The sequence below is a fragment of the Egretta garzetta genome, unplaced genomic scaffold (assembly GCF_000687185.1).
Source record: "Egretta garzetta isolate BGI_Z169 unplaced genomic scaffold, ASM68718v1 scaffold425, whole genome shotgun sequence".
Taxonomy (NCBI): Eukaryota; Metazoa; Chordata; class Aves; order Pelecaniformes; family Ardeidae; genus Egretta; species Egretta garzetta.
In genome coordinates, this window is record NW_009259796.1 from 2,865,771 (window position 1) to 2,880,415 (window position 14,645).

General features: G+C 36.0%; 1 protein-coding gene across 1 annotated transcript in view; it reads right to left on the bottom strand.

The window, feature by feature from the left end:
- Positions 1 to 14,645, bottom strand: part of PLOD2 (procollagen-lysine,2-oxoglutarate 5-dioxygenase 2) — a 70,972-nt gene that overhangs the window by 9,806 nt on the left and 46,521 nt on the right. The window contains exons 10-13 of the mRNA XM_035895298.1: positions 13,838 to 13,939; positions 9,735 to 9,860; positions 8,088 to 8,209; positions 60 to 164 (exon numbers count right to left, since the gene is read on the bottom strand). Coding sequence (XP_035751191.1) covers positions 60 to 164; positions 8,088 to 8,209; positions 9,735 to 9,860; positions 13,838 to 13,939 — 455 coding nt within the window. The remainder of the gene's footprint in view (positions 1 to 59; positions 165 to 8,087; positions 8,210 to 9,734; positions 9,861 to 13,837; positions 13,940 to 14,645) is intronic.

A 14,645-nucleotide genomic window follows, 5' to 3' on the forward strand; every position in this document is an offset into this window, starting at 1 on the left:
GAAAGGAGGAGAAAATTCAAGTCAGAGGAAATTCTGTAAAATCAAGAGATATACTACACCTGTTCTGTTCTATCAGTATTCTTAAAGTTTTAGGGTTTGTCAGCACAACATCTGCATCTATGCTGAAGTAATATTCACATGCTTTATCCTGGCGACAAAGGTCCCTAAAAAGACAAAAAGGAATGGTTAACTCTCACATGTCCGGAAAAGATTCACAAACAACGAAACACAAAAATGCAAAAAACCCAAGCGACAACCAAGTGTTCTACTCATACATTGCATTAAAAGCCCTCTGCAGCATAGTATAGTAAAAGAAAGGTGTCTTTAGATTACGGCAGTGTGATAAACTAGAAGAAGATTTAAAAACATGGATCAGATGCCTTACATTTTTCTTTTAATAAACTAAGCAATCTCTAACCTTTACCAAGTTCAGTAAGAGCTACTATGCACTGAACTAATGGAAAAAGGGTATGTGTGTGTGTGTGTGTGTGAATTAAGCCACTAACTTTTATAGCTAGATATCAGTACAGTCACTTAATAGTGAAGTATGAGCTTATTAAGTAAGCTTCTCTAGTAAGTAACTGCCTGTGGCTATAACACTGTCTTTGGGCAAAGATGCTATAGATGTGATCTGCTGATCTGAACAGTAATTGAAACCTTATGGAGAGTGCAAGACAAAAAGTATCAAGAAATATATATTTAAAGACCTTTTCCTAATCTTTTTTTTTGCGACCTACAGGAATAACACAGTTGGTAAAGACAAATATAAAAGAATTGTACAGGTGGTGAATGGAAATTAGAAAAAGGAATTGAATTTGTCCCATACACTATTTCTATCAGAATAAATTATTTCCATAGATTCTCACACCTAAAAGACAAAGCTTCAGCCAAGCAGAAGACACATTCTACTATAAAGATAAAAGTAAGATACACAGGCTACATATGTATGTTTCTAGCAGGGTACACTTGCTAGGCTAAGATCCAGTATAGTGAATTCAGCTTTCCTATGCCAAGAGAATATTAGGAGATCATAGTAAATCAAATACACGTTTAGAGGAAGTGGAAAAAGCAGTAGCTTTCTATCATGCAGGTGGTATTATTGATTTTGTCTATTTTCCCCACTATTATCAACAGAACTTGCATTAATTCCATTGTAACAGCATGAAACATTAAAATTATTTTACTTTCTTGCTTTAAAATGCCTATAAACACTGTTCTAGTTTAATTTCCATGTGATGTGATTTTTTGTGACTGTTTTCTGCAAAGGAAAAGGACTCTGTCACTTCAGAAGATCTGGTAAATGGTGGATGTGACAGGCTACACGCAAGTCAATGCAACTCTTGGCTTGGCTTCCTGCCTGCTCCCCCTCGGTTCCCCTCCACTACCTAACATAGCACTCAACTCAGCGTTTCATCTGTCTCCTGTAAGGATTACTGCTTATCAACACCTTTTGGGTCTTCTCATTCAAACTTTCTTCTGCTCTAAGGACTTCAGAGGAATGACTTTGTTGGAAACACAGTAGAAGGTAGAGCTTTCTTCTTCCATAAATTTAAGCAATCCTTCCTCTTCAAACTTGACCACTGAAGGTGTAGTAATTATTTGACCCAAATTTTTAAAATACGATAATTATAGAAATGGTCTTCCCACTGCTGCTGAAGTCACAGTGTTTGGACACACCCCCGTAGTTTGTATCTTTGGTCAGTCTCTGGTTTGCTTTAACTGACATCTCCTTTACTGACTGTTTCCTGTCTTATGCATATATGTTTTTAGTGCTGATCAAGAAATTGCTGTCATTTCTCGCATAATTGCCCCAATTGAAACCAGCAGGTTTTATTTTGGCCATAACACAGCCCGGCACTTAAGTCTTTATGGCATTTTCCATAACTGGCCTATCCTGTTCAAAGCTTTACAACTACTGAATGCAATTCACATGTAGCTTTATGATTAGCATCGTTACAATTATTAATAGTAGCCTGACATTTATATTACATTTGGCATTAGATGTTAAAATTCTTCCAAAAATATTCAGCTCCTTTATCCTCATTCTACTAACAAGGAAACTAAACCTGAGAAACCAACAGACTTGATGCCAAGTCCAGGGTTCCAGCCACAACGCTGGCCAGCACCTCCCCAAAAGCAGCTAAACCTTTTGCTGCTAACAAAAATATCAATGGAATTAATGTTTTTAATTACAAAAACGTGAAAAAACAAGTAGAACAGACTTATATTTAGCTGTAGGCTAACATGACTGAAAAATTGATTACATAATTTCAAAATGTATGGTCCTTCAACTTTTGCCTTCCTTTCCTCCCCTGCTTTAAAGCCAGAGCCAGAAAATTTTATTAAAACTGGCCCAATGTGTTAGTGTTGAAAATCATTCTGTTCTTCATTCATACAGTAATCCAAAACACAAAATAATAAATTAAAAGTTTTGGTTTAAGTCACATTCATTCATTCATTCGTTAATCTATTGAGAACTCTTTGACAGCATTACTGCCTTAAATAGTCTGGAAATTCAGGTGTAGCACAAATCACCTACAATGTGAAACCTCTAACTTCAACCTTGGTAACCAAGAATATTAAGTATATATATATAAAATATATATTTATGTATGTGTGTATACATATACATAAAAAGGCCAAAAATCAAGGCTACTATTCTGACCGTAATTTGACTAATTTTTCCCCCTATTTCTTTCCATACAGCAATGAAGATTGGATCACCAAATGGCAAAACTTCATGTTTAAAGCATAATTCTCCTTGCATTTCCAGATACAAGTCACCATGTCAAATGTGAAGTGTAAGTTTTGCCTTTGCACTTTAAGGTCACTAATAAAAATCTCCACAAAACACTTCCAGTTTTAGATACACAGAAAGAGTTTTGCAGAAGTTTCTGTCAAAATTAATAAAGCAAGCCTACTCTTATGGAATGCATGCATTTCTCTTTAGGCTTTCAATGTTGCCAAGCAGCTTTCCCAAGGAAATAAAGTAACCCTGGATATTATCATGCTTTAAAGTATTACCTTCTTAGATTGTATGCTAACCTCTCCAGATGTAGAAATCCCAGATTATATGTGAAACTATTTATTATGTATATCCAGGTTGCAGCAAGGAACAAGTGGAAAGTGCTTTCTGGCTACACTCACATGTATAGCAGTATACTTCCTAATCTAAATTCAATGGCTAAAACCTTTAATCTACTTGCTTTACATGCCACATGCTTATAAACTAGGACCAAATATTGAAAATAAAGCTATATTTTTGTATGTAACTTAAAGCCATTTCAGTGTAACGATTAACAAAACTTTAGTAGAAGGCCAAGATTTTTTGTTGGAAGTGGAGTGGAAACTCAGCATGTCAGCTTACAGTATTTTGCAATCAGAGCAATGTTTAACTTTGCTTACAAACCGTGAGCCCATCTGGAACAGCGACCCCATCTGAAAAGGGAGAGTGTCACTGCTCTGCTCTTTGTCAAACTTTCCACTGAGATATTCCAAGGGCCTAGTTCTTTATAGCAGTAAGACATATAGTCTACTCAATTTCTTTACCATTGAGTAACGTACATTTTTTTTAGACATAGTTTGAATTTGCAATTAATCTATATATCATTTATATAGATGGATATATATATATATATATATATACAAACCCCTTGGAGTTTGGACAGACAATTCCAAATGTGGACTGTGAGCCCGAAGGGAGAGCATTTACACCATCTGACAGACCTCTGAAAGAAAAGGTGCCCCAGATACAAGTCTGCAACACTCACTGAAAGACTAGGTGACATTACCTGCCATTTAGGACTACATTTTACATTTCTCCAGATAGCTGCAACAGTATAAAGAAACTCTTATCATCACCCATCACTAAAAACAAACAAATACAGCCACAGAACAGATAAAGCACTAATGTTGAGTTTTGCATCTCAGACTTAAATGTTGTTACCACACCTGGAAGCTACTGAAATCAGGTATGTGTGTGAAAATAATTTTTCTTCTGCAACACTCAGAGTTCAAAGTGTTCCTCCTACCTCTGAGGCTGAAACCCAAAACTGCTAAAGTGTTCAGGAGAAGCAGTTTCAGAAAATCCAAGTCTCCAACAGAAATCACTTGACATCTGGGAGACACACATTTAACCCCTGCTCTTCCTTCAACCACATCCAAGATAATTGCCCTACTCGCAGGACTGAAAGGGAGTCCTCCTGCACCCATGGCATCATTTATCAATACCAATGGGAACTCAGAGCCACCGGCTTATACCTTCTCACTTTCAAGAAGTGCATAGGAGACCCCAAATTCAGCTCAAAATTCAAGAGTGACATCAATATCAAATGATATTGATCTCTCTGCTATTCTTCCTGAAACCTTTGAAAGCTTTCAATGTAACCTTTCATTAAAATGTGCACATCCCCACTAAAAGTTGAGGTAAATAGCATTTTTTAAAAAGTTCAGGAAAAATACTAGCTAGTTCTATTACTAATATTTTTGAGGGAGGAAAAAAACAATCCCTCCAAAAAGAAACCCTAAAGTCCGTAAATACTGAGGGGAAAAAAAAAATTATGGAAAATAAGCTTTTTATAAATAAAACCTCAGAGAAGCAAATGAGATAAATTCCCCTATTTCCCCACTTTCTGTTATTGCTTGAACATATTTCATATTGTTATTTTACATTTTCTGTTATAACAAATTCTGCAACAGCTGGCTGAAATCTCATGTCCAAACAAGGCAAAACCACAAATGAGTTTTTTCTTAAAGAAAAAAAGAACCAACTGTAAGAACTCTAATATACTCCTTGTAGACAAAGGCAAAAAAAAAACCCAAAACGTTTCAAGGGACGTCTGTGCAGACAAAATACTCAGACAACATGCAGCTAAACTTTTCTTCTCTTTATTCTACTTTATTTTCCTCCCTTTTTATTCTGTTTTAGCCCATGATAAGGAAAGCTGTGCACTCCTGTTTGCCAATATTGTTGAACTGTAACAAGTCTTTGCTGACTACACAATTTTAGGTCCTTTCCAACGCCTATCCAACTTTCACGAGCACAGGAGAGGGCTTTCCATATCAAGAAGAAGCAAGAAAGTAAATGCTTCAATTACTCTTTATTATGTGAAAGTAGATAGAGTTTTACTGTATAGCTAAGGGTGAAGTTAAAAAAATGCTATTTTCTCATTTATATTGACATAAGAGAGTTTCATTTACTGAGAACCTCACTGTGATTTATCATCACTTTTTACTGAGCCAAAAAGGGAAAAAAAAGAGACAAGGAGAAAACTGACCCAACTGTGTTATATACTCAAAAGTATTTTGCTGAAAACAAACCAGAGCTTCAATGCTTAAGGTCGTTCTCTTGCTCTCTCTTTTTTTTTTTTATTCTATCGCTAGGCACTGAACTGTATTAATTGAAGCCTGCTTTGCTGATTCAAATAAATACACTTTTTGTGTGAAATGTGCAAGTGAGGAGACCAAAGTAATTTTAAATCTTCTGGAAATTAAAAGAGAGACACTAAAATCATTTGGAAAAAGAGAGAAAGCAAGTGTTTGAGGCAGACAGATCAAAACTATCAGCCAATAAATGCAAATAGAGGCAGCAGAAAATTAATCAATCAGAAGACTGAATATATCGATCCCTGTAAGCCATTAAACAGGTTTCAAGAATCACTCTTTTCAAGTTATTCCCATTGCAGTATTAGTGAGAAACAAATGAGGCTATTACACTGAAAGCCATCTGAAGGGTTGAAAGGAAATAATTTTTTATAGTATCCAAACTAGGTTTTTTGAGAAAAACGTAAAATGCAGTAGTTCCAGAAAAGTTGGCGATGTTCACAAGGGCAGCCAAGCAGACCAAGAGTGCAAAAGAAGCAGCAGATGAACTGAACCTGCTTCAGTCAAATTGAAAGGAGCCATCAAATTATATCTACACTGTTGACATGAAAGATCCTACTACCAATACTCTTACTTTCTGGGTTATTCAATATTTTGGCATGGTCTCATTACATGTGCATTATACTTCCCATTTTCTCTATATGCTACGTATCTCTTTAGGACAGAACCCTTTCAAAGCAGGAGGAACATGGGTCAAGTTATATCCAGACAATGGATAACACATCACATTGTACTGTATCCAGTGGTACACATCACAAGTATGATTATCTCCCCACCTTACATAGAAGAATTTGAAATTATTTTGGACAAATATACATTTAAATCACTATTTTTTATCCACAGATCAAAGACCATGTATCATATTAAAACCTCTGTCACATAAGTCAGTAGGTTCTGTCAAGAAATGACAGGTTTAAAGATCATTGGGTGAGACTTAGCAGCAATACAGAAATTGTTTACACTGAAGACTCTGCCTTATGGTGTCTATGTAACACCAAAGAGGAAAAGGCAACTCCAGAAATTCCACCTCAGTTACACATAACACACACTACTTCAAAAATTTTGCAAACATATTACACTTGCTTTGGAGACTGTTGGAAAGAAAGAAAGAAAGAATTATTTATAAGCATTGTGAATGGCTGCTTACACTACCACTGGACATCTGTAGTGTTTCCTAGAAGGGCTATGGGAGAGGCTTGGACCTCAGCCAAATATCAGTTTCCCAGTGGCTTCAGCACAACAAAACCCCATTCAAACAAATTTCCAAGAACACCACAGAGACTCAGGACTAGTCCTTCGTTCTTTCAGTTTATGCCATGAACAGCCTATGCTATGCTCTTAACCTCCGAATATAAAAGAAAAGGGCCTTTCAAAATTAATTTCTTCACTCTGACACTCATGGAAGATTTGGGAGAAAAGAGAGTGGAAGAATTATGTGAGAATGAAGCCTGCTCAAAGGCCACAGCAAGGTCTTGGAGGGATCCTGGTCTGTAAAACTCCATAATCTGACTGATGGACATACTGGGAGAGCCACAAGCAACTCTGTGGTAACAGCCAGTGCTGCAGCCACTGAAAAGACCCCTTGACAGGCAGGTCAGACACAGGATACTAGGGTCAGATGAAGGCCTGGCAAGTGCCAGGTTTAAAAGCTAAAGAGCTGGATTCCCTAGTAAGACTGAAAGCAAAAAAAAAAAAAAAAAACCAAAACCAAAAAACAACAACAAAAAAACCCAAAAAAACAAAAAAAAAACCAAACAAAAAACAAAAAACAAAAAACCAAAAATAAAAAAAAAAAAAGAAGAAAAAAAGCAAGACCATGGATAAGACAAAGTCAGTTGCCTTTGCTAGTCCTTTTTTTTTCTTCTCGAGCACTTCTAAAGGATACTCCTGTCTCTCTGAACCACAGGAAGAAATATAATTCTGCCACCTGTATGCCCAGGTCAAGCTTTAACCATGTTTTTACTGAAATGTAATGTCATTTAAAAAAAAAAAAAAAGAAGAAGAGTTGGGACTAGGACAACAAGAGCGCAATTGTTAAACGCATATCCAATGCAAGAGGTACTTCTGTGAAATCACTTTGTGATAACTTAGCTTGAAAAGGTTTTGGATAAAAAATAAACCAAATACATTTTTAGAAGATACACTGTGATAAAAATTTCTATTTATATTTGTATCTGCTTCCACCTTCTTTTTTTTAAATTACCTCTACATATAATTTTCTGTGCAAACTTTAATAAAAAGTTTGTGGTATTGTACCATCTATTTTATTTCAATAGCATTCTTTAATAAAAAATATTTAAACTTTATAGTTTATGCTCCTCATGTTTTAATATATACCCATGTTTTGAGATAACTATTATGTAAAAATAATCTGACACCTCTTATTTCTATAGTAGTCTACTATTGCCTATGCCTTCGTTAGAACACAAGGTGACAGACTATCAAAGTAGTCCAAATCAGAGCGATGTTTTCACAATGACCAACAGCTTTTTATATTAGACAGAAATCATAAAATACTCAACAGTTCATATATCTAGATCTTGTTCTACCACAAAAGCTCCCACTTTTGTATCTTAGGATGTAAGTGCTTAAGTTAGTGCTTAAGATGCAAAACAATATACATAAAAGATGAAAATAATATACATAAAAGATGAAAAAATGTTAGCATATGCATCATTAAAATAGATTTATAAAATAGAATTTACATTCCCATGTTCCGGGCTTCTGCTTGACTCAGATTTTCTTCAGGTCCAACAATTTTTATATTTCTGATAATGTTCTTGGCTTTTTCCCAGAATTTCTTGATGTGCTTTTCATGGTAAACCTCCTGTAATCATGTTAACATTGTTTATAGTGAATGAAAAGTACAACTTGCTGTGAAATCATAAACATAGTGTCCAAGAACACATTGTATTCTATCCTAAACAAACAGATGGCGAACAGTAGTTGAAGATATTCCAGTACATCTGTCATTAAAATGAAGGTCTTTGTCCAAAATTTTAGCAAAAGAATCCAACAAATCAGCAGTATAAATCAAAGCTGTACCTCCAGACCAATGATACAAGATTCACAGAATGTTTATGCAATATTTTTTCAGGATATTTATTTTACTATATTATCTTCAAAACCCATCATACAATCTGGAGTGGCACAAAAAAACTCCTGTGTGCCACTGAGAATAGCCTTAGAGAGAGAGCTGCCACCTGTACCTACGTGGACAGTCACAGTCATTGTTTCTTTAAAATGTAGTCACAGTGATTGTTTCCATAATTTCTCATTATCCTACCTCTAATTTAAGAGATCTCAGCTGCATGTAATGCCTCCAACACAGTGCCCCCATTTGTAGCTTTTGCATATGATAGCTGACATTAGAATAATTAAAATATTGGGTAGGGCTTTCCCCCCTCTTTGATAAAAAAGCTATTCAATCTTTTATATTCATTTCACATACTGTATGACTTCTTGCTGAAGCAACAAAACTTAGCATAGCCTACAATTCCTCTGTGCATATCACATATATTATACCATTAACATCTCCTTACAAAAGCACACTGAAGACTCTAAAGATAAGCCCTACTTCTATTGCTCAGGCCTTCTGTGCTATGATACCAACAGAAATGCACGCGAAGTGAAAAAGGGCAGAATTATATTTTCCTCCCATTTCTCTTCCAGGCCAGTTTTTTTCCAAAAGACTTACACACATCTGTCACCTCACTCATGAAAATAGCAATACTGAAGGCACTGGTGAAGTGTCAGCAACACCAGATCATTAGGTAATTAGCATAAAGCATTAAAAAATATTCAGAAGAGCAACTTATCTGTACTGCCATTCAAAATATACCTGGACACACCAGTCTTTCCCATGGCACCTAGCAGAGGCACCAAGAGACACATAAGTGCACTGCGGTATCAACAAGATGAAAAGCAAATCCAATGTCAACTACTGGATAACAGTTATTAATAAACATGCTTTAACTTTTGGTCAGTCCTGAAGTGGTCAGGCAGCTGGCCTAGATGATCACTGTAGGTCCCTTCCAACTGGAACTATTCTATTTTTATTCTACAATATTGTTTTATGTCAATCAGTAGTTCCCCCAGAAGCACACACTTTAAAATACAATCTTTTTCATTACTGAAAGAGAAAGAATCTAAGCAGTTTCTTTAAACAGACTTCAGTAATCACTGCCACAATTTCATTTTTCCAGTTCTGCACACTGAATTCTGAAAGATTATGTCTTCCTATGCAGTTTAACTATGTACACATATAGTATCCATATGCTCCCTTCACATACTTTCATTCATACTATAATTTCCAAAACTGAAGCTTTGCACAATAGTAACATCATACTTACATTATTATGAATGAAGATACTGAGTGCCTCCTTTGGGTAGTCCAGAGTCAACAGTCTGTCTAAAAATTTAGGTAGGAAAGGAGTGGGTTGTTCAATGAAAACACCAATTTTTACTCTTGGATATTCCTAAAAAAAATGATATTTTGACACAACCAATAAGACTTTCCTCATTTCTAAGATTAGTTAAATTAAAAAGCAGCTAAAGTCATGTTGTAGTAATTTAGGCCGCACAGCTTTCAAACAATCAAAACCAACTAGCTCAAAAGTACTATGCCCCCTGTTTATTTTCACTGACTTCACTAAATAAGCAAAGATAATGGATTTAATATTGCTAGAAAACTCTTTGAATTCCTACAACAGAAATAGGAAGTAGAAAATAACGTATTACAGTTTTTTTAATTCTTACTTAAAAAAAAATGAAATGGCAAAAAAAAGTATTTAAGGAAATACATCTAGAACTGCATGGCAAATTCATTTTTTTGAAAGTAACATATGCATATATGTTAAATTTACAAGAAGATACGGGGAAGATCAGTTTTATAAAAGTAGTTAAATAAATACCACACAATATTTTACTTACATGCACTATTTCCCCCTGGCCATTATATGTGCGCTCTGCATTACTTCCCTACTCACTGATTTTATCATGACCTTTGATGAACTAACTAGAGCTTCTCCCTTTGCATCCAAGTGTACTGAAGTTTTATCCACCTTATTTTAATGTGAATTCACATCTTTTGAACAGTGGTATTAATTCCTGACTTGTAGGTGCTTGATATAGAGATCATGACCACTAAAACAAACCTAGACAGCACCTTTGTGTATTCCTAAGATATATTATTACATTACACGAGACAAAGAAATTTAACCTTCAAAGGCCTTGACTCCTTCACAAAAAAAAAATGCACTGATTAAACAAAATCTTTTTTCCACCTCTAAAACAGACAGTACAAACATCCAACCCACTACAAGGCTCAGAGAGAAACCTTATATGACTATAAAAGGCTGCAAGTTAGCTTCCCTTAAGCAAGCCAACACCCAGTTGAAAAGCATCTGGATAAACCATCAGCTCATGTTGAGATTTCACAGTGTCACTGTCTACATCGGAAATCCAGTAACATACTGGCAAGTGCACCAGATCGGAAACATTAGGCAAATATGTTTACCCTGACTACCTCCTATTCACAACTTCATCTGCAAACCTAATACATACTCATGCAGACATCCTAATAGCTTCAAAACAGCTGACAAAGACAAGTACACTGGCATGCCTTGAAAAAAAGCAACTGTGATATTCTCTGGCAACCACTCCTCTGAGGCTGCCATGGTAACTGGTGCTGCTGATTGTGAGTGACCAGGAAAGCAGCGTGTGCCATCGGGCTTGCTAAGCTGAACATGAACATGTGCTACCAATAATAGAACTGCTGCAATAATTTATTTTGCATATTCCTCTAATTCTAAGGCATTTTCCCGTTATTCTCCAGGGCAAAGAGAAGCAGGTTCAGCCTGGATCTGCAAAAGTTATAGGGACAATCAGGAATTACTAACAGTCCTTCAATACAGCAAAGTGTGAAGCACTTGGCACAAATGTCTACACTAAAATCTCAAGAGCGTGACCAAACCAAAACAGCATTTAAAAAATTAAGAATAAAAATTACTGCAAGCTGCACCTCCTCAGAGCAGAGAGTTCATCGATCTGGTTCACCATACTATAAAAAGTTGCCACTGCATCATCTGAATCTAGGTCAGAATAAGCAGTTTTAATACCCAGCATTTTGAGTTTATCAAGTCTGAAGTTTTGGTTCTTACCAATTATGCCTCAGCAAAACCACTTTGGGAATACCCAGTCTTGGGTTACATTTTCTCTGACAGACTTTCTCATTTTTACTAAGGCCATATGTTTACCTTTTTAAATTTACTTTTTCAGAACCAGTGGGTGACTGTATGACAATTTTTGGAAGAAATACAGGACAATGCTCTGTGTAGTCATACTACACAAAAGTAGTCCAGACAAAGTCCAGGAACCCTTGCCACAAGAGGCACGAGCAAAGTGAGAGGATGAGCCAGGTCATCCTTTCCAACTGCCAGAACAGCAACAAACTTTAGAATTTAAAAAAGTAGCTCTAAGGTGATTAAGCTTGCTGTCCAATTTAATTTAGGTTTTAGACTTAAGAAAAGTGGCAAAAATTTACACTCATGGAGCCAAGGTGCGTTCGTCAATTTATTTACCGTTACCCTGCTTTAACTTGGGCAGGTAGCTAATTTGGGGGTGGCATGGGCTGCTGGCATTAGCAGAGAAACAGTTACTGAGTGTTTCCACACCTCAGCCATGGTCAGAGCATGGGAGATCTTGCTCCTGTGAACAGTACAAGGACCGAGCAAGCCTCTGCGTTTGTGGCTCTCAGTTCCTTCACGGGTAACCCCAAAGCTCAGCTTGTGCCCATGATGGAAAGCAGGATTAATTCAGCTCCTTGTTCTACACTGGAGCTTACCTGTTTTGTACTGCTAAAGTCAAGGTCTGTAAGTAAGCCCAGCCCAAAAAATTGAAACCACAACACCTAAGCATATTGAGTCATAATCATACAGAGTCAAGGACCCATTCATGCCAGAATTCACCTAAAGGAACTCAAAAGTCCAAAACATAGCTGGTATCAACAAATCTGATTCTCTACTTGCTTATGAGAAGAGGAAGCAAAATCTCCAGAAGGTATGCGTGCAACAATGCAGAAAGTTAAATAAAACAATATGGGAAGAATGATTAGAGGCACAGAGTTGGTATTGCTCTTTTCACTGAAGATTTCTTGTTAAGTAGCAACCAGCCAGGCCAGAACAGAAAGCACGTTCAGAAAATGAAATATTGCTTGTACTCAGAAATGCCTGAAGTAAACACTTCCACTGAGGCCAAGGAAAAGTCTCGTTATTTCTGCTGGCAGAGTGTGTGAGGTATGAAGTCCAAGGAATGAATTACAGTAAGGAAGACACATTCCAAGTAGATGTACATAAACTATAGGAAGCTATCCAGCAAATCATTGCAAGTTACTCCCCATTACAGGCTTTAAGATTTAACTGCTCCCCAACCATGTTTTAATTGCCAAGACCATCAGGAGAAACATAAGACAACTTCTTTTCCTCAGGTAAACTTTGCATTGAGAGTGCAAACACTATTTCTGTAGAAAACCATTAGAACGTTGTATTTTCAAAGCAAAATTAACATTAAAAAAGAAGATCTAAAAAGAATCTGAAAGTTATTACAATTCCAGCAATAACTTTTAAAATATATATTCTAGTCCATAAGGTGCTTACTGTGCAGAAATTATTTCACTCTGTCCTCTCATTACAAAGATAACAAGCCACTACTTCTTTCATGCTATCTTCAACATGATCCTCTAAGACCTGTTTGCATTCAAATCTTCAATAAAGAACAGGACTGAAACAGCTGCTGGAAACAGCCTGTTAACAATAATCACAATGTTCCTTTAAGTACAAATCTTACATTTCCATATGCTAGCTCTGCCTAAAATTTACCGAGTACAAGCCGAAATATTCATAAAGACACTAAAGACTTGCTTGGAGGAAAAGACTTGTTCTTTGCTTGGAGCCAAAGAGCCAAAATAAGTTCCCGAATATTTAATATACACACACATGCATGTGTACATCTATGTTTATCCTACAAGAATTCTGAAGACTGAACTGATGCATAATCCAAGTTTTTTTGTAGGCTTACAGTTAAATATCTAAAATATCTAAAGAGTTTTTCTACCTCTCAAAAATTCTAATTACTCACTTGAATCTTGCATGATTCAAAAATGACTCATTCACCCTCAGTGAACAGAGGTAAGGATCTGGAGGGCTTTTGGGGATGGGATCATCTTCAGTAATGTTGGGGAAACCTATATTAAAATGCATGCATAAAAACATTTCTAAAAGTATTGATATTCCCAGTAAATTAAAATTCCATTTTTACAATTTCATATACCAGAAAAAATATCCTGAGGTGTCTACAGAGCATAATATTGCATACTGAAGCCGCTTTGCCTCAGAAATCGCCATACACCTATCAAATGCATTCAAAAGGGGTTTGTTCTTGTGAAAAGTATTCTTACCATTACTGTTGACAGGTCTAGTAAGTCTAAATCACAAATACTGCAACCAGTTTCCCGTGTCCAAGCATTGGGGATATAGTTTCCCAAATAATTCAAGTGAATCTGGTAAATAAGTGAACAATTCAGATTAATGAAACGTGCATGCAAATGGTGATTTGTACCTTTTGAAGAATTCAGGCTTACTCACTGAATCCCTATCCCTTATACCTAAAGGCAATCAACTGTCTTTTTTTTTTATTTAAGATTTAAAAAAAAAAAAAACAAAAAAAAAACCATAGCTGGTAAAAGCTTTTTTTTCTTTTCATTTACAAACCAGAGACGATATTCTCCTAGCATCTATATTTATTGCTTCAGTTAAACCAAAAAGTTGTTGCAAGCATAACAACCACCAACTAAATGCTTGTATGACTTCCAAGACACAGACTATAGATCATTCAGCTCTCAAAAGCTGCTAGGCATGATTTCAAGCCAAAAAAATGGTTATAGTTCAATTCTTTTCCCAAATCTGAGAATCAACACTTTACACAAAACACAAAGAGAGACCATATGAAAAACACATAGAAAATGTAGAAGATAGGTGCCCAAACGATATACTTTTGACAACCTATACCAAGATTCAGAAGCCAACCAGTGGAATATGTTTTAAAACAGCATCTACCTTCTTAACACATTTTGAATTGGCACTAAACAAAATATGTACTAAACAAAATATGTAGCCTGGGCCATCCTGTCCTCCTGGATTCCACAGGAAGTTTGTGCAGAGCTTCACTCTTCTTTACTGCCATTTGCAGTGGTTAAGGGATCTCTT